Source organism: Polyodon spathula, chromosome 19 (genome assembly GCF_017654505.1).
Source record: "Polyodon spathula isolate WHYD16114869_AA chromosome 19, ASM1765450v1, whole genome shotgun sequence".
Classification (NCBI taxonomy): domain Eukaryota; kingdom Metazoa; phylum Chordata; class Actinopteri; order Acipenseriformes; family Polyodontidae; genus Polyodon; species Polyodon spathula.
In genome coordinates this window covers 12,358,182-12,386,121 of record NC_054552.1, presented here as the reverse complement: position 1 = coordinate 12,386,121, position 27,940 = coordinate 12,358,182, and the positions used below count along the sequence as shown (strand labels likewise).

The 27,940-nt window shown below is 39.1% G+C and overlaps 1 protein-coding gene across 2 annotated transcripts in view; it reads left to right on the top strand.

The window, feature by feature from the left end:
- LOC121294956 (inactive serine protease PAMR1-like) overlaps window positions 1–27,940 on the top strand; it is a 56,609-nt gene that overhangs the window by 10,654 nt on the left and 18,015 nt on the right. The window contains exons 2-6 of one of the 2 annotated variants that reach the window (XM_041219208.1): window positions 5,373–5,549; window positions 6,396–6,521; window positions 7,705–7,819; window positions 14,834–15,051; window positions 18,959–19,066. In XM_041219208.1, coding sequence (XP_041075142.1) covers window positions 5,373–5,549; window positions 6,396–6,521; window positions 7,705–7,819; window positions 14,834–15,051; window positions 18,959–19,066 — 744 coding nt within the window. The remainder of the gene's footprint in view (window positions 1–5,372; window positions 5,550–6,395; window positions 6,522–7,704; window positions 7,820–14,833; window positions 15,052–18,958; window positions 19,067–27,940) is intronic. The other variant, XM_041219209.1, reaches the window with a different exon arrangement.

Genomic DNA, 27,940 nt, shown 5'->3' with positions numbered 1-27,940 from the left:
ACTCCACCATTTTGTCTCTCTGTTCTCTGCTCTCCAAATCAAAAAGACAGACATTTAGATTGACTAGAGGCTGCAGCTTTCAGTAAATTAATTGGTCAGTGGAACTATCAATCAGCCAGAGATTACATAGTTGGAATAGATTTCTCTTTTTTGTTAATGTTAGTTCTTAAAGCAAGCACACTGAATTTTTTTTTTATCCCTTACACTGTATTTAAGGTATTGGTTTGGGTTAACTATATCAATTCCTTTTAATATTTTAAAGACACGTCCCCACTTATTCTTCTTTGTCCTGATTGTGTCCTGGTTCTGCCAAGTTGATGGTCTTCTCTAGAGATTCCGCAGGAAGTGTTGCATCAACTCTGGCACTCATTGAAGTTAGGGAGGCAAAATAGACTTGAACTGTTTCTCCATGCTGCGATAGAGCGGGCCCTACCAAACAGGAGCCTAATGAGCTCCAGTGGACACCTGCAGGGCTGGCCTATAGTAGCTCACCAACATCCGCTCTTAAACCTTTGAGTGTAAAGAGGCAATTGGCTTAGCCTTTCCTGAGCTGTGGGTAATTACTGCAATGAGGGATCATAATTACAAATTTTAGTTAAAATAAATGTGTAATGTTTGCATGCCCTGGCATACACAGTGTTGCCTGCCTGTGAGTTAAAACATTTTGCTTATGATATGCTAGACTTGTTTTGACAAGACATGGTCTACTAGACAATACCTGCACTGTAATCAGTTTGACACCACAAATGGCTTTATGCAAATGTTTTCAAAGTCATCATTCAAACCCAAAAAAACATTAAGTTTTGTTATAGCGTGTTCTCTAGACAACAAATGTACTTGCACATGTATCTCCTCAGCCAGTTTTGATGCAATTTTCATGCAGTTTGTAACTGATAAGTGTGCTTTGCATAGCCGTTTCCCTCTGGCGGACGTACAGTAAGGAATACCACCTTTGTTCTTTGTGGTACTTGTTTCTAATGTGTTTCTTTCATCATCATTTCTTTGTGTATTTACACGCCCTCAATGAAATGTACCTTTCTTTAAAACAAAACCTTTTTTAAAAATTACCTTTGTATTATTTCCAACTGTTAAAATACAAACTTTGAGCGACATTGTGGGTACATCAGGTCATCATACCCAGGATACCCGGCTCCCACCTTTCTTTCAATGGCCATGTGACGGAGCAGCGTCCCTCATATTACAAACTTATAGAGTTTGCACAAGGACTTTTGAACTGACTGTGCTTTTTAAATGTAAGCACTGTAACCTTGTGATATAAACGTACTGGTTAAGTTATTGCCCTACAAACTGTTCATTCAGACGTGCTCTCCTCACAGAAAGTTACACATTTCGGGGGTGATGCACAGATGAGTACAGCTTGGTACAAACAAAACACAACGAGACTAAAACCTAAAATTACAGAAAAAATAATAGAGTATAAAAAAGAACTTTAGAGGAAGTACTGTTCGCTTATATATATATATATATATATATATATATATATATATATATATATATATATATATATATATATATATATATATATACCAATGAGAGAGAGAGAGAGAGAGAGAGAGAGAGAGAGAGAGAGAGAGAGAGAGAGAGAGAGAGAGAGAGAGAGAGCTATAAAATGCCCTAACCCTTACCTGAACTGGAACTCGTGTTTGTTCCTGGGTGATCTCCATTATGGAGCAGAAAGGGAAAACAAGGGAGCGCCATTTGGCTCTAGCCATTATAATACCTACACTAGAGTGACAGGGGGAATAGTACAAACTAACTGATTGGTTTTACTTGTTGGGAGATTAATTTAAAATGTAATAATTGTTAAAATGTTTCTATATATTGTAAGGAAGCGTCCCCGCTGGTTTGCACCCTTCAAACAGCAGAGCCAGAGACAGAACTGCCCGTTTCACACTTTCATTCACTTTTATTCACACAGATAAACAAAATAAACAGAACACACAACAAAAACTTAGCTCCCACTTGGAGCACTAGCTAAACTTTTACCTACCAGCACGCGACCGTTAAGCGGTTTGCCTGTTTCAATAAAACAACTTACATTTTACACTGCACACCCAGGTTCATACAGAACCTTTACAGTACATTTTACACTGCACACCCAGGTTCATACAGAACCTTTACAGTACATTTTACACTGCACACCCAGGTTCACACAGAACCTTTACAGTACATTTTACACTGCACACCCAGGTTCATACAGAACCTTTACAGTACATTTTACACTGCACACCCAGGTTCATACAGAACCTTTACAGTACATTTTACACTGCACACCCAGGTTCACACAGAACCTTTACAGTACATTTTACACTGCACACCCAGGTTCATACAGAACCTTTACAGTACATTTTACACTGCACACCCAGGTTCACACAGAACCTTTACAGTACATTTTACACTGCACACCCAGGTTCACACAGAACCTTTACAGTACATTTTACACTGCACACCCAGGTTCACACAGAACCTTTACAGTACATTTTACACTGCACACCCAGGTTCATACAGAACCTTTACAGTACATTTTACACTGCACACCCAGGTTCATACAGAACCTTTACAGTACATTTTACACTGCACACCCAGGTTCACACAGAACCTTTACAGTACATTTTACACTGCACACCCAGGTTCATACAGAACCTTTACAGTACATTTTACACTGCACACCCAGGTTCACACAGAACCTTTACAGTACATTTTACACTGCACACCCAGGTTCACACAGAACCTTTACAGTACATTTTACACTGCACACCCAGGTTCACAGAACCTTTACAGTACATTTTACACTGCACACCCAGGTTCACACAGAACCTTTACAGTACATTTTACACTGCACACCCAGGTTCATACAGAACCTTTACAGTACATTTTACACTGCACACCCAGGTTCATACAGAACCTTTACAGTACATTTTACACTGCACACCCAGGTTCACACAGAACCTTTACAGTACATTTTACACTGCACACCCAGGTTCACACAGAACCTTTACAGTACATTTTACACTGCACACCCAGGTTCATACAGAACCTTTACAGTATGTTTTACACTGCACACCCAGGTTCATACAGAACCTTTACAGTACATTTTACACTGCACACCCAGGTTCAAACAGAACCTTTACAGTATTTTTTATACTGCACACCCAGGTTCAAACAGAACCTTTACAGTTTCTTCCAGACTTCACACAGAGTCCTTGTCACAAAGACAGCTGTAGTGGGTGACGTCAGACCAGAACCAGGAACCAACACAGAATAAACAGAGAGGTGGAGTTTGGTGAAGCTGAGTGCTTGGTTGCGCTCAGCATTTAATAAATGAACAAACAGAAAATAAAAGGTTGAAAGACGAACAAAACACAGGACACGGCACTTTAGCCAAGATAAAGAGACAAACAAAACATACTAACACTAAACAAACAAATGACTGGACAAACAGACAAACATGGTGAGTTTAAATCAATTATTTACTTTAGTTTTTACTTTCTCCTTCTCCACAACCGTTCTCCACTCACCAAACACACAACCCCAAGTGAGTGAAAACATACTGCTTTTATACAACTGTACAGAGACTCGATTGCTAATCAATCATTCAATTGGAGTCTCGGTACAACTGCTCGTGAATTAATAAAGTGCAATTCCCCGTGCTCACATATTATTACATTTTACCTGCATGTGAAGTGCTGTGCAATCCTTGTGCCTAAATACAAATATACATTTTAAACACTCGTGCATATAACCCATATTATATCCCGTAAAGAAAGACCTGTTTTTCTCTATCAATCTTTCTTTTATGATTAAAAGACGCAGACAGATTTGTAATTGCTTCGCATCCCACCTCTTTCACGTCGCAGGGCCAATGCACAGACCTGACATGTCACACATTCAATTTTGTTCTAGTAATATTGTACAGCATACAGGCTACCCAAACAACCACACACCCCAGCCCCCCCAGCCACTCGCTTTCCACATTAGAAAAAAGGCACTTTAGACTTGGAGCACGCTTATCATAGCAAATAAAATTTGGAAATAAAAAATATCACAGCTGAATAATCAATCTTAACTGTTGTTGGGCCAAATAAAATGGTCTGGCAGGCCCATCCCTGAATTCTACAGACACGACTCCATACACTTCACACACTGAACAGGAAAGTAATAAACTTTGCACAGTGAACAGGAACGTAGGAGCACTTGAATTATATCAGCATTGTATCCAAACTGTAGTAACACAAAATACCCACAAAATGATCGCACTATATTTATTTATTTATTTATTTTTGGTGCCACCATTAGTTGGCGCCTTGGCAGCTATGTCACTTACACCTAATGCTGGGCTTGCGTACCATGCTGTTGTATACTTCAGAATATATTCCTTACCTCAGTCTTTTGAGGACAGCTCGAGTCTTTTCACCTGAAGTGTCTCTTTGTAATTCAGTCACAAGGTTGGTGTTGTGCCCCAAACCCACTTTAAATAACCACGGCTTTGCATCCTGTCAGACCTTGGAAATCATAATTGCGCATGGGCCACACGGGCGGTGGAGATAAACACCCTGCTATAGGTTTGCTGTGTTCATGATTCATATTTAGTGACACACACACACGCACACACACACACACACACACACATATATATATATGTATATATATATATATACAGTCGGCGCAGATTTATCAGGTCGCCTCGGGAGAAGGAAAAATATCCTGAATAAGCGTCAGTCCCACTTAAACGAGAGGCAGTTGAGAGGACCTTAGTCACACTTTTTTGCTTCTTAATGAAAAGAAAAAGAATGAAATCACATCACATTATGATTAAATGCTAAATACATAATTTAAAACAAAATAAAATGAATCGCTGTTTTTTATTTCTACATGAAATGAAAAAGAATGACACCCATGCCAACTTTCTTTGCAACAGCAGCCTGAGAAGCCACAGGAGACTCCTCCTTCTTCAGGAGTTCAAAGTGGTTAACGCAATTTACACAAGTCACAGCGTAATCATGTACTCACTGCACTGTGCTACACGACCTGTGTTGCTCTGAAAAGCGACCTCCATTCATCATTTGAAACTACTGTATACCAATTAAACAAAGTGAAGACCCAATTAAACGACATATAGAGCCTTGGGAAGAACCAGCGTTGTATCCCATTTAAGCAACAATCCTGATTATCAGTATCTCGTTTAGGCGGCGCCGACTGTATATACCAATGTGTGTGTTTGTTCTTGCATATTTTGGTGATGGAGCTACCCCAACACTCTCTATACAGGAGCTGCCACTTTTTACAACTTAGTATGGGGAAATGGAAAACCCAGACCAATATTACAAATGTTTGCTGTATTTTCATTTCAGCGTACACAGTTATCAATGAGAACTGCCCCGGTGCTGAGTGGAACATCATGTGTCGTGGTTGCTGTGAGTATGGTCAGATTAGCTGCAAGTGTCCCAGCCAGGGGGAAGTGGTTGGCTACGCCGTGCCGTGCTGCCGGAATGCAGAAAACGAGTGTGATCCCTGCATCTTCCACCCAGGTAAAGGATCAACAATAACCCAATACGCAATCCGTACCCCTCTATACTGTAACAAAGTCTCGAACACTCCCTCAATCTGTACCCCTCTATACTGTAACAGAGCCCCAGACTCTCACTCAATCTGTACCTCTCTATACCTTACTGTAACAGAGCTCCACTCTCCCTCAATGCTTTTAGTTTTAATTACTAAGACTGTCTTTAATTATTGTTGATATGTCTAGGATTTTTAGTCATCATCTTCTTAAATAATTTATTATCATCATAATAGCCATAACGATTGATTTGATTGGTAGCACCAGTACCTACATGATGTTCCGTGGCCAGGAGTCATTTGGAGGCCCTGCTGACTGCCTCTCTCTCTCTCCTCCAGGCTGCAGTGCCTGTGTTACCCTGCAGACTGCCTCTCTCTCTCCTCCAGGCTGCAGTGCCTGTGTTACCCTGCTGACTGCCTCTCTCTCTCCTCCAGGCTGCAGTGCCTGTGTTACCCTGCTGACTGCCTCTCTCTCTCTCTCCTCCAGGCTGCAGTGCCTGTGCTACCCTGCTGACTGCCTCTCTCTCTTCCAGGCTGCAGTGCCTGTGTTACCCTGCTGACTGCCTCTCTCTCTCCTCCAGCCTGCAGTGCCTGTGCTACCCTGCTGACTGCCTCTCTCTCTCCTCCAGGCTGCAGTGCCTGTGTTACCCTGCTGACTGCCTCTCTCTCTCCTCCAGGCTGCAGTGCCTGTGTTACCCTGCTGACTGCCTCTCTCCTCCGGGCTGCAATGCCTGTGTTACCCTGCTGACTGCCTCTCTCTCTCCTCCAGGATGCAGTGCCTGTGTTAACCTGCTGACTGCCTCTCTCTCCTCCAGGCTGCAGTATATTTGAGAACTGTAAGCACTGCCACAACGGAACCTGGGCTACCCGGGATGATTTCTTTATCAAGGGGAAGTACTGCTCTGAGTGCAGGAGAGGCTGGTCAGGAGGAGGCTGCATGAGTGAGTATCTCTCAAACGCTGTCTGTCTCACTGGACTTCACTTCACCAACTCATGAATCTACCTGCATAGAACCATCTGTAAATACATCATTCAAATCAGAAATGTTCAGGTGTATAAAATGTCTGCCTTTTTCTGTATATAAGACATCATTTAAGAAACTAAAATTCAATAACAAACTTTTGACAAAGTCTTTTGCAGTGTATTCATTGAAAAACACATTGCATAGATTGAAAAAGACTTTGTCATTGGGTTTCCGATTCTGTAGTATTTTTAATTCAACATCACTATTGAGTGTTTAGTAGTTCTGGATGTATAAGAGCATAATATAAAAAAAGGTTAGTAATTAGAGGATGCCCTTCAGCCCATCAATGCTGGGAGTTGCTGATTGATCCTAGAACTTTGTCTTGTCGGTTGTTAAAGGATCCCAATGACTCGAGTGCAGCAGCAAGATGGCTTAGTACCCTATTCTGTACACCCAATACTCTGTGTAAAATACATCTCTTACTTTTGATTTGAGTGTCTGTTCAACTTATTGAGTCTGTTCAACTTATTTTCCAACTGTGCCCTTTGGTGTCTGTTCTAAAAATGAAAAAAGGACTATAGTATAGCCTCCATATTTTCTTTCCACTTTGCCACTAAGTGAAAAACAGGGACCTGTGGTGAGTGCATCGTTTTGAAGTATTCCATTGGCTGCATGATGGGTGAAACACACACGGAGAGCTGATTTCATTATCATAACCAGCTTCACTAGAATGCCATTGGAATATCTGGAGTATAACACACACTCTTGGAGGAGGAGACATGTAGAATAGTTTCTGCAGATTTATAGACAGACTGCATGTTACATATTATGGTGTTCTTTCTGGAGTAGTATACTTGTTATATTCTGAACACAGATCCATTGAGATTAATGTAGGGGTGCACTGCAAATATAAAATTGCATTAAGCATTGTATGCCTCTACTGATAACTGGTCATATGTTTCATCTTTAACATTTTATTCACCTCAATAACTATAATCTGTTCTGTGCAGTTTTAAGGGTGGGGATCCTGCACCACTCATTCCAAACCTGTGTGTTCTTTACAGTTATTTTTATAGTGCAAGGGAATATCCTGTAAGGAGCTGAGAGACTATTCTAGTTTTACTGTAAAGTGTAAATTGATCATTTCTTCCTCTTTTTAGAATGTGGTGGAGTTATTAATGCACCAAGAGGTGAAATTGTGCTTGAGAGCTATCCCATCAATGCTCACTGTGAATGGACAGTGAATGTTGATCCCAAATTCACCATTCATTTAAGGTAAGTGTTGAATATCAAGAACCTGTCCACTAAGTCTATCCATATTTCTCAACGATCAAATTAACACACCTATTTTAAAAGGTACAGTAATATTTACACTTAATTCTGTATCTTACATAAGGTGGGGGGGGGGGGGGGGGGGAATATAAAATAACTACATTTATATAATTGATGACCCTCACAACAGGTTGAGTAATGTTTAATGGCTGGAGCACCAGAAAAGCTAACTGGTTCGTGCAAACACATTCTGAATAAGAAAAAGAAAACACTACCATAACTTGTTTCGACTTGTTTGATTTGAATAAAGAAAAAAAAAAACAATACTCTGTCTGCACACTGTTTGGAATTCTGTTTTCATATTCTGGGAATTCAACTCTTTGTTATGTTACGATCTTTAGATAATTATCTTGTGATTCTGAGAATTTTCTCACATACCTAAAACATCATCTGGCATGTGTAAGATAACATTTTTGTTAAAGCAATATGGTTAGTTTCTAACAAGATCTCCTCATGATCAAACAAAGGCTTTTTCTTCTTCTTCGAGTAGTTATAAAATATTGACACCTTTCTCTCTGTCGTGCCACTCTCGCGACCATGTTTTTAATGGCTACAGGAGTAAGTTAAGGCTGGGACTTGTTGTAGCAAGTATAGAACAGTACAGATGCTCAATATGTTGTGATCCTGAGATAGCGACATTTAAATGATCCAGAAAGATGTAAAGATATTATAGTGATATGTGGCTCACCTGGTAAAGGCATGGCAACGTGTGTGCAGTGCAATTTTGCATCCTGGCTATGCAAGCTCAATTGTCTTCACTGAGGTGAGCTCAACCAGACACCTGAAGGATAGTTTGCTCAGAGATAACCCAGAGTAAGACTGGATAGATTAGTGCTACTCTGCCTCTGTGAATCCAGCAGCATGTGAAATCTAAACTTGAAACCAGTTGGCTATCAATTCTCTGACAGACTGATGGACTTGGATGCTAGAAACTGGCTTACTAAATTTAAAAAATACTACATTTATATAGGTATTTATTGTGGTATATTTCATATCATATAAATAGAATAATATATGGGTCAGAATATATCACCACACAATAATATGTCTCAAGTCAGTTTTGAGCGGTAAACCTAGCCAGAATCAATGAGAGACATATTTTTCTGGGTAAAATATACTGACTCATATTATTATTTTACATAGTCTGTGTTTCTTACCTTCTTTATTAAGCTAGTTTTGTTTGGGGGAGATCGTTTCTTTTGTTTATGTAAATTGCGACAGGCTGCTGTAGGAAATGTTGCATTCATATTTATGTCAGCGCAATGCTGCTAAGAATGCTTCGGAGAGAACTGGGCTCAAAGCCGCCCCCATTTCTATTTTTTTTTTACTGACGAGATGAAATTGGAAAGGTGTTTGTCCAGGTCTTTTTCAGGTATCTGGTGAAATACAAGGTTTATATCAGTAAGTGTTTTTCTTCTTGTACTTTCATTTTCTTGCTCTTTTAAAAGCGTTTGTTTAAATTATTCTGCTATTAATGTGAACCTCGTTTTTTTTTTTTAAATTGTCCATATATTTATTTGAATGCAGCCTATTATTGTGCTCGTTACAGTGCTTGTTGTAATTACATACGGCGGCTGTTGACTAAGCGGCAGTGACTACACTGAAGAAGGTGCTGACGTAGGACTATAATATGAAAACAATATTAGTCAAGTTCATACATATAAACATAGCTTATATCAGGATTTATTTTTTCCAGTTTAGGAGTCTGTTGCCATGGTAACATAGAATATAATAAAAATAGTTGCTTTTATGTAGTAAGGTGCTGTTAACAAGTTTCTATTACTTATTCAAAATATATATTTTTTTTTAAAAAAATGTCTTCATTAGCTAATGGGTGCAGACTGTAAATTGTGTGAGGTAATTTTATAATTACACTGAGCTTGTGTTATTTTTAGGTACAAATATGTAATTCACAGATTACTTCACTTCATTTTTCCTTCAAATTTGGTATGATCTCAGTGAAGATAGTTAGTTTATATGGAACTCTATAACACTCATTTTTTCTTATAGAAGATACTAATGGATTTCCAAATAAAAAAATTGAAAACAGCACCAAAATTTATAAATTAAAGTGTTTATAAGATTTATTTTCCCTCTGGAACATTCCTCAATTAAAAGATGAGTAGCAATGCATTATTCCTAGTTTGTTGTTTAATTTCCAGTTTGCTTTATTTTTAAACAAATGTTTTGGCTCAAGAGTATTGACGTATGTGGGCCTCTTTCCATGGAAACAATAAAACACAATAAAGTGAAATCCATTTGCTGAGATGATTATTTATATTTGTGATGTTTCAAATTCTTCAAATAGAAACTGCCATCGCCTTGCACATTTGAATACTGTCACAGACTGAATATTGGATGTGATGATGTTTTGATCTGGGAATCCTGGTTCAGCAATGAAAAGCACATAACAATTACAATTTAAATCGAAAAAAGAAATACCTCCAACCAAATCACAAGAACATTAATAACAATAATCATTTTATATATATTTCTGTCATTTGAACACATGATGCCTAAAGTGACCGCAATCTTCCTTTGACTGAATGCTACTCCCTAACTGACTGATGTATATGTAATGGGAAGTGTAGTGGGACACAGTGCCATTACAAACTCTGACCTTGTCAGTGAGATGAAATGAGGTTAAAAGCTCTAAAACCATCAATGCAGATGAGCCCTGCTCTTTTGTATAGTGGTTAAGATGCTCTAGTGCCATGTGCAAGATTGTTGGTTTGCGCCTAGCCTCTGTCCTGTTGCACATACTGCATATTGCAAGTTTAAAAAAATTCCATACTACACAAAATGTTTACAGTCAATGTCTCAAAGCGATTGGTTTTTAAATTGGTTTGGAAACCAAAAAGTCATAAGACCATGGTGACAGGGTAGCCAGAGTGAGGAGACTCAGAGAGGGAAAGTGCAGCAAATGAAATACTTTTAATTAAATAATAATTACTAAACAAAAAGGGCACGATGGCCAAATAAAGACAAAAAACAGTCTAAAAAACTATCAAAAACACTGCTTTCTCACTCTCACTCTCACCCTCACCCTCGCCCTCACCCTCACTCTCACCCTCGTCCTCACCCTCACTCTCACCCTCACTCTCACTCTCACCCTCACCCTCAATCCCTCGCCCTCACTCTCACTCTCACTCTCACTCTCACTCTCACTCTCACTCTCCTCTGCCAAACAGGTCCTCTCATTCTCACAAACACTCACAACTAACACTCACAACCCCTCCCTTTTATACAGGTGCTGCAGCTAATTGGATAATTTGCACCTCATCAGCTGCAGTACCTTTCACACATTCCTCCTACAAACTCATTAACTCAGATCCACACAGCAGACTCACATCCAGTCTAAACACCACAAAAACACCAAGACAGGCTGCATCCTTTCACAGATTACAATACGGATGAGAGTGGCCAGTGATCATTTTGAATGAAACCGAGTCAAAATCAGTGTTTTGGCCGTGGCACCATCTAGGACCCCGAAGCTCTGGGGTTGTACATGCTCTCAGATGCATTCAGAGCCATTTTAGACCACTTTAAGAAGCAATTTTGAACTTGACTTTGTAGAAAAAGAAATTCAGAAATTACTTCTTACAAGATGGATCATTTTACCAGATGGATCAACCTCATGAATCACACAAGAGGCTAGTTGACAAACATAGTTTTTGAAATATTACTCATCACAGCTTTTACAAGTCTGCCCATTTCACATAATATACATTTTATAAAATCTCAGCTGCAAAAATAAAATACAATCTCTCCTTAACTCAATCAGATGTCGTAAATACAGGGTTCATACAATTTTTCTGATACAAATTTCAAGGACTGTTCAAGGACCATTTTAACAGTTTTCAAAGACCTAATTTAAGGACTTTGACATCATTTTCACTATTGATAACTAATAACCAACTGTAAAAATAAAGCTTTAGCATTAACAGTTTATTTAACTGTATAAAAACAAAAAAATAATTATACTTACTTTTGAGTACAGATAAGCTCTGGATTAATAAACTTTCTTAATCATAACACTGAGTCAGTTTTGGTACCTATAGTGTTTCACTCTAAAAGCAGTACTACAATTCAGTGTTTTAATCAATGCCAGAAGCAATAGTCCAAGAATTTTGTGTCTCAATCATAGGTGCCTAACTTTGTTACAATGGTTGAGCACCGCACGGGTGGGGAGAGCTTAGGTCGGCGAGGGTGTCCTCGGCTCACTGCACACCAGCAACCCCTGTAGACTGGCCAGGCGCCTCCAGGCCTGTCTGTAAGCTGCCGGGATCTGCGTGGTCCTCTGACGCTGTAGCTCTGTGTGGCCCTTAAATACTGAATCCAAGGAAGTTTATACACACTTGTATTGTTTCATACTTGTTTTGTAACATTAATGGACAGTTTGTTTTTACTTTTAGAATGCAAGCATGGGAGCCTTATAAGTTCTATGTGTCCCAGTTTCAACTTAAATGGGTTTAAGTATGGTAATGTAAAACAACAATAAAACCCAACGTTTGTGAGTCAGATTGCGTTATGGGGACATGGGAGGCACAACCTTGCCGTGTTGTAACCAATTCCACACTATAACGGGTCACCTTACAATAGGGTAGTACTTTATTCTGTCTGGGAGCAAGAAAGAGGGGAGCAGTATTCTCTATGGCTCAAATCTTTCTTGTATTGTCTCCCAAGTATATGCTATTACTACAAACATTTTGACACCCATTTAGTATAATTCTTTCCTATCATATAGATCTCAAAATACTTCGTTTCGACCACTCCACAATACTTCTAGCTAAGTACATTTAGGCATTTGAATATGCTGAATACATGCATTAGTTTGTACAATATTAGTTTATCATACATACTGTGTTCTTACATTTTTGGGATGTACGATCATTTTTGGTGAAATACAATCATTTTGAGGCTGCAATACGATATTTTTCAGATCCGGCAGCACTGCTCAAAATATCAAAATATCTTTTGTTGGTCTATTTCCCCCACTAAATAACAGTCCTATTGGTAAATACCTGACAGAGAAGGGGGGCGGGCTTTGTCTCTCTTTGTCTTACTCTAATTCTGATTCAATGTTTTATTGTGTCAGTCATGGCAGAGATCCTCTCTATTTGACGAAACACTGTTTCTTTATGTTAAAAAAAAACAGCAACGTTTTACTAAAACCACCCAAAAATAGACAACCTGCCTAGCATCTTTCTCTCCTGCAAATTGCTTGTGTAGGCTACATTTTACTGTGTGTCCGATTTATATAATAGTGTGTATACACTAAGCAAAAAAAGTAGAGGGGCAAAATATATAGTTTGCCTCCCCTGTGCTCTATGGGTTAGGCACCTACTGTCTCAATTAAGCTACAGTTCAACAAGAGAAAAAAAAGAAAAATCTGAAAGGCCACAAAAAAGCGGTGCATGCGAAAACATTTTACAGTTTTCAACAATGGTAAAAAAAATATATCCCCCGGCATCACAATTTTTTTTCATTTCTACACGAATCATAGGAATGGTCCAAGGAGAGGCCATTTTGTGGGCATTTCATCTACAAACCTTCCCCCATGCCATATGGCAGCCATATTAGGTCACGGGTCAAAGTGAAGGGTGCTGTTAAATTTTCATAACACTTCAAATATGAGTTGTTAACAAGCTGCAGGAAGCACATTTACAAAAACAAAAAATGTTCCTGATAATTAATTTACATTATTATTTGTTTATTTGGCAGTACTTGAACTTCAAGTAGCACACATCCCTGATTAGTTTTACTCATGTCCAGTTGTGGAGTTTCCTTCTTTTGATTGTCATGAGGAAATAAACCGTGTCTTGCTGCAATGCCAAAAAAAGCAATCTGAACACTTGGCAGACGCACATTTAAACCGAAGCAGCTTCTTTATAAATTAGGTTCTTGAAGCCAGCGAAGTACCTTTCAGGTGCACAATGCTTTAAGATGGAGTACAGTATATAAAGTTCACTTCTGTAGCGTCACGGTTGCAGTTTTGTATGTTTGCTTTCTCAAGTCACTGTGCTCATGGATTATGATGATCCTGCACAAGTGGTGAAAAGAGAAGCACACAATAAAATCACTACCACGGCTCATTCAGTCCAACAGCATCAATCAGTAGAACATTTAGAACAGCTGCTGAGCTTTAAACATGAGTCATCTCAAAGTGAAACAACATTGTTCAATAGAGAATAGCTACTGTGATCTGTGGGATGATTCAATGAATGAATGATAAGGCAATAGGTAGAGAACATGGTTTGACCTTCATTCTAGCAGTTTATATAAAAGAGTTGCATTTAAGAATCTAAACCGTGGCAGATCCAAAACCCACAAACTTCATTTTTGTTTCCTTTTTTTAAAAATTTGAAGTGTGGCCAATTATTTTACTGCAAATTTTCTCCCCAACAGCAATTCCCCTAACAGGTTAGGAGAACTGAAGGTCAGAGGGCATCCTTCGTTTTCATGTCTAAGCCAATTGTCTCTTACACCCAGGAACTTCAGAGCGGATGTCAGCTAACCGCCTCTGAAAGTCAATGGCCAGCCTTGCAGGTATCTCCCTGAGCAATCCAGGGGTCTGGGCAGTAAGGTCCGCTGTAGCGCGATGAGGAGAATCAGTCCATATTGTTTTTTACCTCCCTAACCCACAGGAGCACCAAAGCCAATGCCACGCTCCCCCTGGAATTAGCATTAAAGTTTGACTGTGTAACTCACCCTGCACACCATGCAGCGGTTGAACCACCCAGGAACCTCTCCTTTTTCATGTAGAAATGTTAACAAGTGGGTCAAGAAATCCCTCCTGGGGATAAAAAAAAACCCAGCAGGATTTGTCCAGGGTTATAAGTTGATATTTATATCTGAATTTGGATCATTAAAATACAACCCATGCCTTCACCAGTCAAGTGGTCTTTGAGTGGCCCCTTGAGTGACTTATTCCTCTTTCCACTGTTTCTTCTCTAGGTTTATAATGCTCAGCCTGGAGTTCGATTACAGCTGTCGCTATGACTATGTGGAGATACGGGACGGGGACAGCATTGACTCTCGTGTGATTGGTAGATTCTGTGGAAATGGGAGGCCTGCTACAATCAGGAGCACCGGAAGCTCTCTACACATCCTCTTCGAGTCGGATGGATATAAAAGCTTTGATGGGTTTCACATCACTTTTGAAGAAAATTCTGGTAATTACAATATTACAAAAGCACAGTACACCTTTGTTCTTTGCCAGTCGACTGTCATTCTAGCATCCCTCTGTACATCTCTAGCATCACACAAAGGCTGTCTGGTCTAACTGTGTATGACAAAAAACAGACTGAATCTCCAACCTCACTCTAAAACTGGTGTGGCAGAGGCACAGAGGTGCACAGTCAAGGCATTTGCTGGAACTAAGTCTATACATTTTTTACTAAAACCTGTAATCCAGTGCCTTTCACTTTACTAGAATCATTGTCTTGTTATTAGGGTGTACGATTTTTTGATTCCTTTGTAATGTGCAAATATCCTAAATATGTGTGTGTGTGTGTGTGTGTGTGTATATATATATTTATTTTAGTGCTGTCACTCGATTAAAATATTTGATCAGTTAATTTATGGGCATTAGTTGATTGATCGGTAGATTAATCGGTGCACATTCTAAAATAAAGGTAGCAGTCAAAGTGAGTCATGCACAGTAATACATTAAAAATATACTAGACATTAATAGAATATAAATAGAACACAGACGCTACATTGTGCACTTACATTAATGCGTTGGAGCGTTTTTCTGTTTGTATCCAAAGAAACTGTCGGCATCCAATGCAAACTTTGTTTATATACAGTATATAAATGTATATGTATGGTACTCACTTTTGCAGACTTTTTTTTTTTATATCCGTCACAGTGGCGCATTGCAATTCCGAAATCTTGTGCTATTTTATTCCTAGTAACTCCCATTTCAGCATTGAAAACATCTCTGTTTTAATGTAAACCCTTTCTTTAGAAAGATACTCAGTAGGCCAATTAGAGCACTACAGATTTGCATTATTGTCTGGTAATTTACAAGGGCATTGCAGGTTTACAATAAAACCAACAAAAAAAACCAAACAAAAAATATACAGGTTGTTTTGCTTTAATACATTAAAGACTAAAACTGAAAAGTAGAACACAGAAGTTAAATTGCATACAACTGTACTAGTACTTACATAATGCGTTGGAGCGTTTCATTGTTTACTTCCAAAGACTGTTGGCAAGCTTTTGTTTTTATCTCGATGCAGACTTTTTTATATCTTTTTTACATGGGCTTTTTTCAGAAATGGCTTCCTTCTTGCCACTCTTCCATACAGGCCAAATCTGTGGAGCACCTCAGTTATTGTTGACACATGGACAGTTGCTCTCAGCCATAGAACACTGTAGGTCTTCTAGAGTTGTCATTGGCCTCTTGGTGGCTTCTCTGACCAATGCCTGTCTTACCCGGCTGCTCAGTTTGGGAGGACGGCCTGATCTAAACAGATTCTGGGTGGTGCCGTATACATTCCACTTCTTAATGATCGACTTGACTGCGCTGCAAGGGATATTCAATGCAATGCCTTTGAAATCTTTTTATACCCCTCCCCTGATCTGTGCCTTTCCACAACTTTATCCCAGAGTTGTTTTGAAAGCTCCTTGGTGTTCATTGTAGTATCTTTTCTTTGAATGCACTACCCAACTGTGGGACCTTACAGAGACAGGTGTATTTAATCTGATGTCATGTGAACCACTTTTATTGCACACAGATGGACTCCGTTTAACTTATTGTGTGAATTCTGAAGGCAGTTGGTTGTACCTGAGCTTATTTAGGGGGTTAATACTTATCTAATGAACAATTTTCTTTTTTTTTTTTAATTGATTTGTTTTTTCCCCCCCCCCCCCCCTATTTTTTCACACATTGAAAGTGTTGAGTAGGTTGTATAAATCAAAGGGAAAAAAAATCCCATTTAAATTGATCAAAATTTCAGGTTTTAACACAACAAACTGTGAAAACGTCCAAGGCGGGTGAATACTTCCTATAGGCATATATATATATATATAGACACACACACAAACTACATGATGCTAAACACTTCAGCAAAAATACAATAAGCAATTACATCCATCTATAGCAACATATTATTATTAAAAGCAATGAGCTTAGGTGTCAGCCATATGGAATCAGAACAGAGTTTCTAATTTAAAGAAACTCTAAATGTAAAACTATGTTCTTACAAAACAGTCATTTGTAGTACCAAATGTACAAATGTCAGCATCATAGATAAAACATCCTTCTAAGTGACTGAGAAAACTAATCAAATTCCAAATACTGTACATATTGCAATGTGTCAGATATTCATAAAGCAACACACAATTAATTAAAAACTTAAAAAGACAATTGTGAGAGCAATAATCACTAAGAGGTAATATTTTGTAACAACTATTTTGTTGCAAATGCAAAATGCAAAATCCTCAATTTGACTAATCTCAGAGAACTCTGAGAATTCAGAGAGAGAATCAAATCATTTTTTTCATGCCTAAAATATTAGTAATCTAGCTTTACCCCTATTTGTTTTTATTTTTACAATTGAAAAATGTATCCTCTCTCCATGCTTTCTCTTTTTGCTCTTATTCTGAACAAATGCTGCTTTTCAGTCTGTCTTCATACTATGTCTCCTTGTTTTAGACATGAAAGTAATACAGTAGCACTCATACAGAAGTATATGAGAGGCAGAAACTGGTCTCAGGGACATCCTGTCACATCTCATTAGAACAGGGAATATTGTGGAACAGAAATATTTCTTGTTCGTTACTTTACCCCTTGAGTGATTACTGCAATGTATTGCTTGCAAAGCCACAGCTCATCTACGATTCTGCAGCTTGTAACCTACCAAAATACACTTGCCAATAACATCTCAGACTTTCCCATATAACAGAAAATAAGACTGTGACTCTTTTAGGCTTGTGCTTGTTTTATTATATAGAAAAAGAAAATTGGGGAGTGTTCTGGGTTACCACGGCAACGGTTTACGCTCAAGCTGAGGCTCACATTGCTTCTGTGCTCGTACATTCTCTTGGTAACCAGGCACCCCAACTTGGTTTATTTTATTTATGTAAAAACATGTAACCAGGAAAAAGACCATTGTTTCCAAGAAGGTCATGGATAGACTGCAAAGACAGGGTAGTATATCATTCATATTTCAGAAGCACAACACTTTGTAGAGATTTCTTTTTCAAACCATTGACGGCTACAAGGAATCAAGTAAACCATTCTAGTTTGAAGAGAAAGAAAGACCTTTCCCCATGTATGGGATGGTGCTTTTCTGTCTTGACAATTCTGTGATCTTAAAGTAGAACTCAAGACGAGAGGGTGGCCGCATGGTAATTGATTCTGAATGACTAATGCATTCCTTTGTTTCATCCATAAATCACTATTTCATTGATATCTTGTTACACCTCATTCAGAACACAGAAGCTTGCATTCTGACTTAGAAAACACATTAACCCCGTAGTAGCTTGCATTGTCTTTCTGTATAGTTTAGAATTGATTTTGCTTTAATTTATAAGGCTTAGAATGACTTCACTATTTGTAGGAGTTACTTACCCTTTATGCTTCCTATCACAGCTATAGATCTTAGGATGCAGGGTGTTCCAACAGTATGGGATAATGGCCTTTTGCTAAAAAGCTTAAAAATTAGGAAATTATATTTTTCGGTTTGGGATGTTGGTACCGCTGATTCTTTAAATTAATTAATATTATTTATATATATATATAATATATATATATATAATATATATAGATATTATAATCTATATATATATAATATATTTTATTACTTGTTTCTTACCCTAATCTTACACATTTTTACCACTAGTACGTCACATAATCCTTAGCTGTACTTGTTAGATGAGTCAAATTGAAATACTTTTTGGTTAAATATAACAGCTTTTAGGTGTGGGTGAGGGTTACAAGACATGTATGTTACAGGGCAGTAAAAAATCCTCTACACTTAGTGTGTTTGTGCTAGCGGCTGTCCCTGTGGTGGAAGTGTGAGACTTCGTTATTGTCCCGGCCTCACTCGTTGGGTTTGTGTTTGTCCTCAGCCTGCTTGTCCTCGCCCTGCCTCCATGACGGGACATGTCTCCTGGACACCGCTCTCTCCTTTAGGTGTGCCTGCCTTGCTGGCTATACAGGCAAACAGTGCGAGAACAGTGAGTTACTCACCAATATTACACCCTTCCCTTTTATCTGTCACTTCTTACACAAAATATAGGGCAGCAAGATAACAATAAAATGTTTAGCAGTAATGTGATACTGCCCATAAAGGTACTATAGATGCTCAACAGTACTGCTACAAATATACTCCAAAATGCCTTTGAATTACTGTAATCTATTTCTTGTAAGGGATACGCTTAGTTTAAGACATTTTTTAAATGCTATACCAACTTAGATGTTTTTCATGTGCTTGCTCCTGATTTTTATGAACAAAATAAATACATAAAAATAGGAAATGCAAGGAAACTGACTGTGCCTGGAAAGTTATTTTGGTGACATGCTTTGCACAGTCTCACAAAAATGAAACATCAATAGCAACTGGTGAAGGAGCAGGAGACAGAGTGAGTGAGAGACACACACAGCAAGCAGGCTCAAATCATTTGATAAAAAATGTATACACAATGAAATAATTTATATATATATATATATATATATATATATATATATATATATATATATATATATATATATATATATATATATATATATATTGGAAATTCTGGCTTATGATTGGTTAAAACCTCATCATAGGAAGACAAATAGATTGAACTATTGCCCTAACATCCTTACACCACTGGGAAATAGTCTCCTCACAAGAGAAAATGGCTGAACACCAATTCTGTGGCTTAACAGAAAATGAATTAAAAAACATACTTCAAACACTAAAATGGTGATTAAAACATTACTGTGACTGTTTTGTGACTCGACGATGTGAACAAATATGACGGTTTGGATATAAATGATGCAGCAGTCAGCAAGCCGCAGAGAGCTGATAACTATGTTGATAACTCTGCAGTATGAACTTCAAAACATTTTCTATTATTTATTTACTTATGCTGTATCAGTTACATTTACACAAAATGTATAAAGTTGTATTTACTATCCAGCCTTGCCTCACTTATTCTCTTGACTGATTCATATATTAAATATGTACTGCAGACTTAGCCATAGTGGAAAATGAAATGCTCCTCAGGAAGACTATTGTTACCTCCACTATTGTTACCTCCCTTATATGGTGTCACGCATGAACCCTTGGTAAACAATTGCAGCTGCCTTTACAATCTGCGGCTGCTACATTGTTTCCATTCCAGGTCAATTCGTTCTTACAACGGAGTGTCACCCTCTTCCAGATAGACCGTCTTCCTGACCCAGGGAAAGAACTGTCAGGCCATCCTGTCCAGAGAACTCTCTGCTTAGCGCCCTTACAGGTCGGAAGGGAGATTTACAATCAAGATTCATTGTATTTCTTTCACAAGGGCCCTTTACTGGAATTATTTTGTTAGCACCATGTACACATTGGTCAGGCCTGCTGCTTGGAATGGAACTGCCAGTAGTAGGGTTTGTTTAATGACTTGGAGAGGTTTTACTGTAGACCACAACTGCGATTTTTCCTCTGTGAGAGAAGTCAGATCCTTCAGACTTGAGAAAGAGGGAGAGAAAACACAAAGGGCTGCAGCCTTCCCTGAAATGTTGGAACTGTTTTAATAGGTTCCATGCTTCATTTATCTACATGCTGTGTTCTAATAAAAGCACTGTAACTGATTGGTCCTGCCAAGGCACTTGAGAAAATGAAGTGTTTTCTGTTACAGTTGTGTTCAATGAACAGATACGTAACTAAGGAAATAAAGTAGAAATACCCAAACAGGGTGCATAGCCTGCTCAGCTGCTAGGGTAATATAAAACAATCGCCTCATTAAAGCAAATGTAATGGTTGGTTTGTCACAGCTAACGCTGCCAGACAAATCTGGTCTTGATTTATCAAACGCATCACTAACGCATTCATTTAGGAAAGCTTTTGGTGGTTTCATCCACTGCAAGGAGAAAATACCATCCAGTGTATCTAAGTACAATCCCAGGTAGTGAGATGGTGTAATGGCTTGGCATCACAGCCAATTGAATTGAATGGCGAAGCAAGGGCTGGGCGCAAATTGCTAACCTCACGGTTTAATGATCACTGAACTATATAGAGCAAGCTCTACAGTGGAGAGGCAAATACGTGTTTCATGGTAAAGTTATTGACTCATCAGCTGCTAGGAGGAAATCTGTTACATTCTCCCCCTGCTTTATCAAATCTAATGCTGCTAGACCAGTTTGGCCTTGATTTATCAAAAACACCACAAATTGATTTAGTTTGTCTTTGAGCGGAAGCACACGTGAGCACCTACTAACCCAGACTCAGGGAGTTTCAATGTCAAGCTCACTCTCCCAGAATTTTAGAGAGGATCATGTTTCACAGAATCTGGAATACTTCGCTACAGCTTAGAATGCAAAGACATTCAATTAACATAATGGATTTAACCACAGGGGTCATGATTTTATCCTGTTGGCCACCACTTTATTGGCCTGGCATCCTTGCCCTTTAAATTGAATTGAGATGCAAGGGCTCATGGTTTAAAGACATGCCTTACCATTGATCTAAATAGCAAGCTTTGAAGTCAAGAGGAAAGTACTTGTTTTATACTGATTTCAGTATTATTAACTAATTAACTGCTAGGGGAGATCCATTACAACAAGGTTTCTGCAGTCAGTTAGAACAGAAGCTGGTAAACAATTTAGGTAAGAAAATTTGGTTGCTGCAGAGAACGCATGCGTTACCATTTACTCTCAAATTTTCTTGCATCCACATCAGGCCATTAAAAATAGTATTACATCATACCATAGTTGCGATGTTTTTATTCCTAAATCAGTGATTATAACTGGGAGCTGAGTGATTACTCATTCAAGCTGTGTAGCCAAATATGCTTTCTGTTATAACCAATAATAGTAGTAACATGTACATGTTAGTGTATCAGATGTATAGACTGATCGATCTGTAGTACTTGCATTGTAAAGAAATTCAGTCTGGTAGAATAGTCACAGTCCCTTTCATATTTTATTAGCCGAATACAGATCCATGTTACAGAACGAATACTAATATCACTACGCAATTGTTTAAATGGTGCGCTGACTCAAGGTCCTTTCAGGCGGCACTTCTTTTTTGTCAGTTTCTCCAAAGCCAGAAAATTGTTTTGTTGATCATATAATTCTTTATGCTTGGCTACAGCCAATATTAATGTTTCATGCTGTACTTTGGATAATAAGTCCATGGTCATAGTGCATGAATCGCTGGTGTCGCCTACAGTGAATATTATTGGTCACTATAATTTTTTATGTCAGTAAAATTAGATCAAATTGAAATGGATTTTCCAAAAATGAATGTATCACTCTTGGCTGACAACACAGACTTGATGTGCCATGTACAGCAGGATGTACGTGCTTGGTAATTAACAATTAAATGGTGTTTTTTTTTTCCAAAACAATAAACAAACAATCCTGGCTCCATAGCTTCAGCTCCTGGCTTTGTACAGTTCTGTCAACACACAGCACAAAAACAACAAACAGTGCTCCGGCTGGGTTCAACATTTTTAACGTCAGAGTCCCTACGCATGTAGCTGTGTCCCCTTTGTACTGCTAAACTCCTTCCTGTGTTCAGTGTAGTGCCACGCTCTACTCAGTCACCGCACACCACACAGCTGATCACAATAGAGCCATTCAGCAGCCTCAGAGCTATGCCTTCCCAAGATTGCCAACTTTCGGTTCTGCCCTACCACTGAGTCGGCCGATCTCTGAGAAGGTGTACCTCCAACCTTACCTAGCACCCTTCTAGGTCAGGAGGGAGATTTGCAGCTTGGATTCATTCTCTCCTGTTCACACATGACCCAAGCATATCAATCTGCTAGTGCTTTTGCAATGGTCCTAGTATTATATCATTTTAATAGGGCTTATGTGTTCAATCTAAAACCTGAGTTCCTTCCAGATTGTGCTCCTAAATTTCACATTACTGGAATTTCTATTAATTTCTGTTTTTTTGACACAGTAATTTACAAGAGAAGGCACTTGTACAGAGGGCTGTCTCTTGCTGTTCCCTTAAAGTTTTTAATAGCAAAAGCACAGCAAAGTGTAATAATGGAGAGTGAAAGCATGGTAAAGCATAGGTAAGCATTTTAAAGATCAGTATAGTAAAGAAAATGGAAAACCAGGATAGAATAACTATTGGAAATGCATGGGGAAATTGCAACATAATTATGCAAAGTTACCGCAGGAAACTTTTATAATGGTTCCTACTCTGTAAAGAATACAGTTAGGTAGATGTGAACAAGAAAAGTCATTGTACGTTTTCAGAAAATCACTGGAATACAGGTTATATAAATTCAGGTAGTTTTATAGTAACTTACCAATTATTGAACTTGTAGTGGATCTACAGGGGATTGTTTATTTGTAATGACAATGGCCCTCATTTCCAGTTTAGGAAAACGTGGAAGGGAATCATTGCAGTCAAGGCTAGTAGTGGGAATTACAGATGCAGAAGACAGGAGATTGCAGTGGAAGTGTTTTCTGTGCACTTTTATTTAATTAGACAAACCAATATACAAAATAAAGCAGCAGCTAAGCGAAGCCTATCTCAGCTCACTAATACCAGCGCACAAGCTGCTGCTCCCAGGAGCTGTCTCAAAGCCCCTCTCTTACCAGGGTTCTCCCCAAGCCTTTTCAGCCAGACAGGGCACCCGGCTAAGTGACTGTCGCCGTCCAGCTGAAAAACCCTGAGCCGCCCGTCTGCAGATGCTACTGTGCCTTTAATGATAAGGACTGATTGCACCGTTAGCAGACTAGATCACTTGCTGAGTGAAAAAAAAATCCTGGAACCACATGACAGCTGTTTTGCTGTTATGTCTTGACACTACTTTTAACCAATCAAAGAGTTGAAGGGGGGGAGTTTTCCATTTTAAGCGCTTTGGGAGGCTGAAATGTTAAAATGACTGCTAGAAAAAAATAACAGAATATTTTCAAGCAAAAACAGTGACAACGAATGTGGAAATTACCAAACCGAAGTGGATGATTAAAAAAAAGAAAAAGAAAATGTAGAAAATGAAAGAGAGCAGCCTGATATATTCAACAAAGAGTGACTTGTAGAAAACGAATTGGAAGAACTGCAGAAGGGGCCAGTGCATAGAAAAAGAAACATCGTGATTGTGGGTATGAGGTTGTGTGGGGGAAAAAAATGGAAATGGCTTTTTTACACCAAGGAATTGGGTGGTATGATGTGCAAGCAAAGGATCAGAGGTTACATGGAGTTGTGTAGCCTGTGTACAAATTCGGATGGATTATTATTTATTATTGAATTTCTTATTATTATTCAAATTATTTGTCTTATTATATATTTAACGTAAGGCAATTTTATTTTTCTGTTAAAAGTGCTCTCGGCTATAATGCTCTGCCACCCAGCAAATCAATTACCATCTAGTCACATTTCTTTCAGCTCCAATTAGATCAGGCCTTCTATTCAAACACACACATTCTCACACGTGTACAGAGGCATGCCAAGTTGATGGGGGAAGTACATAGTGCTTTACACTGCAGGATACAATGCACACCTATCAACACCACACATAATATTTACAATGCTTATTCAAAATAACAAATATATACACAATTGTACCGCACATAAACACATAACATATACAACATTGCATGTGCAGAGCCTCTGCCCTGCCACAGATCAGTACACTATGATAGCTGCTCTGGAGAAGGAAGGGTTACCTATAATAAAATGCAAGAGCAATGACTAACAGGACTTTTGAGGTTAAGGGCAGTAGAGGCCAAATGCACAGGAATGGACTACATGGTGAAATCGCATACACTACATGGTGAAATCGCATATGCTACACAGTGAAATCGGATACGCTACAGTGAAATCACATACGCTATGTACTGAAAACGCATACACTACATAGTGAAATCTCATACAGTGCCTGTTAAAAATGACAAAAAATTATAACGACGATTATTAGAAAGTAAATTACTTTAATGGGGTACCGCGTTGCCCTGAACAAATAACAAGGCACGAGTCCAACAATGACATCATTATTTTGGAGTGTCTGCACAAAGATCTTGAAGACCATAGACCATACAAGAGTAGTAAATTCAATGCTTTCTGTGTGCAATTCTTTCACACTTTTGTCTTTCTCTAAATAAATATGAATCCAGACCGCTCTGTCTTGTCAATGCCTCTTTCCGTGAACCCATAGAACTGGGGCTGTGGGTCTCCCTCGAAACAGCATTTCACGAGAACAAATAAATCACTGGATATCCCTGGGATTCGGTTGGCAAAGTATTGCTAAATGCTTTGCAATACACCGGCATACTCTTTTTAGACTCAGACACTGTCTGAGAATTCAACCACAGACATTTTCTGCTTTTTCCAACCATGATTTCATTCGTGGGATATTTAATATACTACAAAATACACCCAACACTGGAGAAACATATGTGCTTGGAAGTTTCTATTACTATTTAGTTAAGGAAAATGTTTATTTTTGTGTTTTTGGCCTTTTTTGTTTTAATAGACCGGTATATCACAGAACCGGCATCGATGAATGCTGTATGGAAATTAAGGGTGTGGCTAACTCCAGTCCTTTGCGTTCCATTGGCTCCCACATTATACTCAGAATCAGACACATCAAATCATATTGCAGCAGCAGCGAGGAAACAATACACTTCTCCAACGTGATTGGATATGACATATGTCAATAAACTGAGATCTGGACATGTGAACATAATCCCTGCCAGGCAGTGCAGTGCAGGAGAGTCAGCAGCAGAAAGACAGAGAAAACAAACAATGTCCTAGAGCTGTAAAGAAGTTCAAAGGATAAACATTGTGTCTTTCTTCCTATGCATCGGGACGTGGGACATTCGCTAGGAAATCGGGACTGCCCCTACCAAGGGACTGTTGCAAATATGCTTGCAAATATATACCAGGGTCATGGCAGTCCCCCTGTATTTCCACTTGGGAAAACTCTCCCCTATAGAACAGACAGCTGAAGTGGAAAAGAGTGTCCGGTTTCAGTGGACACATTTTTTTTTTTTCTAACTGTACTGCCCAAAATATGGACCTGTATACAAGTGTATGTGAATTGATGTCGAATTTTTGATAGACAAAAACATAGCTAAAGAAGCAAGTTCAAATTCTGCTTTGTAGCGGAGTGTCCCGCCACTTTATGTTTATTAGTGTTTTATGTTGTCTGTAGTGTGTTAATGTTGGTGTTTATGTATAAAATAAATGGGATATAAATATGGGTTACGAGCACAAGTGTTTAAAATGTATATTTGTATTTAGGCGCGAGGATTGCACAGCACTTCATGTGCAGGTAAAATAATATGTGAGCACAGGGAATTGCACTTTTATTATTTCACATGCAGTTGTACCGAGACTCCAACTGAATGATTGATTAGCAATCTAGTCTTGGTACAGCTGCATAAAAACTGCATGTTTTCACGCACTTGGGGTTGTGTGTTCAGTGAGTGGAGAACATGTGTGGAGAGGAGAAAGTAAAATAGTTAAAGTTAAGATAATTGATTTCACTCACCATGTTTGTCTGTCCGTCCGCTGTGTTAGTGTCTGTTTCGTTTAGAGTTAATTCGTTGTTTGTCTGTTCATTTTGGCCTCAAGTGCCATGTCCTGTTTTGGTGTGCGGTTTTTGTTTAAGTCTTTAGTTTATTATTATTTAATAAATATACTGACTGCCGAAGTGTCTCAGTTTTCATCTGCCAGTCCTGGTTGTGGAGTCTATTTCTGGTCTGACGTCACCCCTGCAAAGCCATCCTGATCACAAGCGATGTCAGAAACAGGATGACAGCGCCGGCAAGCGTCAGACCAGGAGTGTTTTTGTTTTTGTTGATAAAAAAAAGGATGCCTGCCTCGCACCGCCCAAGGATGCCATGTCTGCATCGCCTGGGGTTGCCTGCTGCTCCACATCGCCTGGGGTTGCCTGCTGCTCCGCATCGCCTGGGGATCTACCGGTTACAGGGTACGAGGGAGAAGTGGAGCTCCCGCTGCCGTCTCTATGGCCAGGGGCTCCCCTCCCGAGTTCGCCTTCCGAGGGTCCGCTGCTGCTGCCGTTGCCTCCTGAGGGTCCGCTGCTATGAAGAAGGGGGGATGAGTCGGGAGACCACCTACCCCGGCAGCACTTTCGCTGCAGGGAATTTGGGGGCGGGAGCCCCACAAGGGGGAGCTGCTGGCTACAAAGAAGGGGAAGTAGGTCAGTAGACCACCCCCACAGACAGCCGGGTGGCGGCCAGGATTGCCTTGGCTGGAGGAGCGGCCTGGCCACTACAGCTGTTGGGGTGGGAGGAGGACCTCCCACCGTGGTCGCCACCTTTGACCCATTGCTGCCCCTGTTCCTGGGCCTGGACTATAAACTGTTCAGGTAAAATAATATATAATAAAACTCTGGACACCGTAGCGTCACAGATTCACCTACCATGCCTCATTGTTTGGAGTCTACATTTCTGGTCTGACTACACCCCTGCAAAGCCATCCTGTCACATGCTTTAATAAAAACATTAAATGTAATGATTAACTCAATAAAGCTGTATTTTAAAACGATTTCATCTAACAAAACAGTTACCTTTTAAGTAACCATTACCGAATGGGTATTAACCTCTTTAACTTAAGATCTGAAACCGGAATAAGATATAACAAAGCTGCTCAGCCGGTCCTGTGACGCAGTCACGCCCGCCCCCGAGGGTATAAAGGACTACACACACACAGACTGCGCCACTTTTCCTGTAAAAACTGACCTGAAAGGAGAGTCTATTCAGATAAGTACTTGTTACTTTTTCTGTTAAAGCTTTTCACATTATCGTGTGTTACACAAATTATATGGGACATTACAAATAATCATTAGGGGTGGAAATTTCGAGTAATTTAGTTTTAAAAATTTCATGTACTCAAACCTAATGCCGCAAAAATGACCACGACTAGAACCACTGTG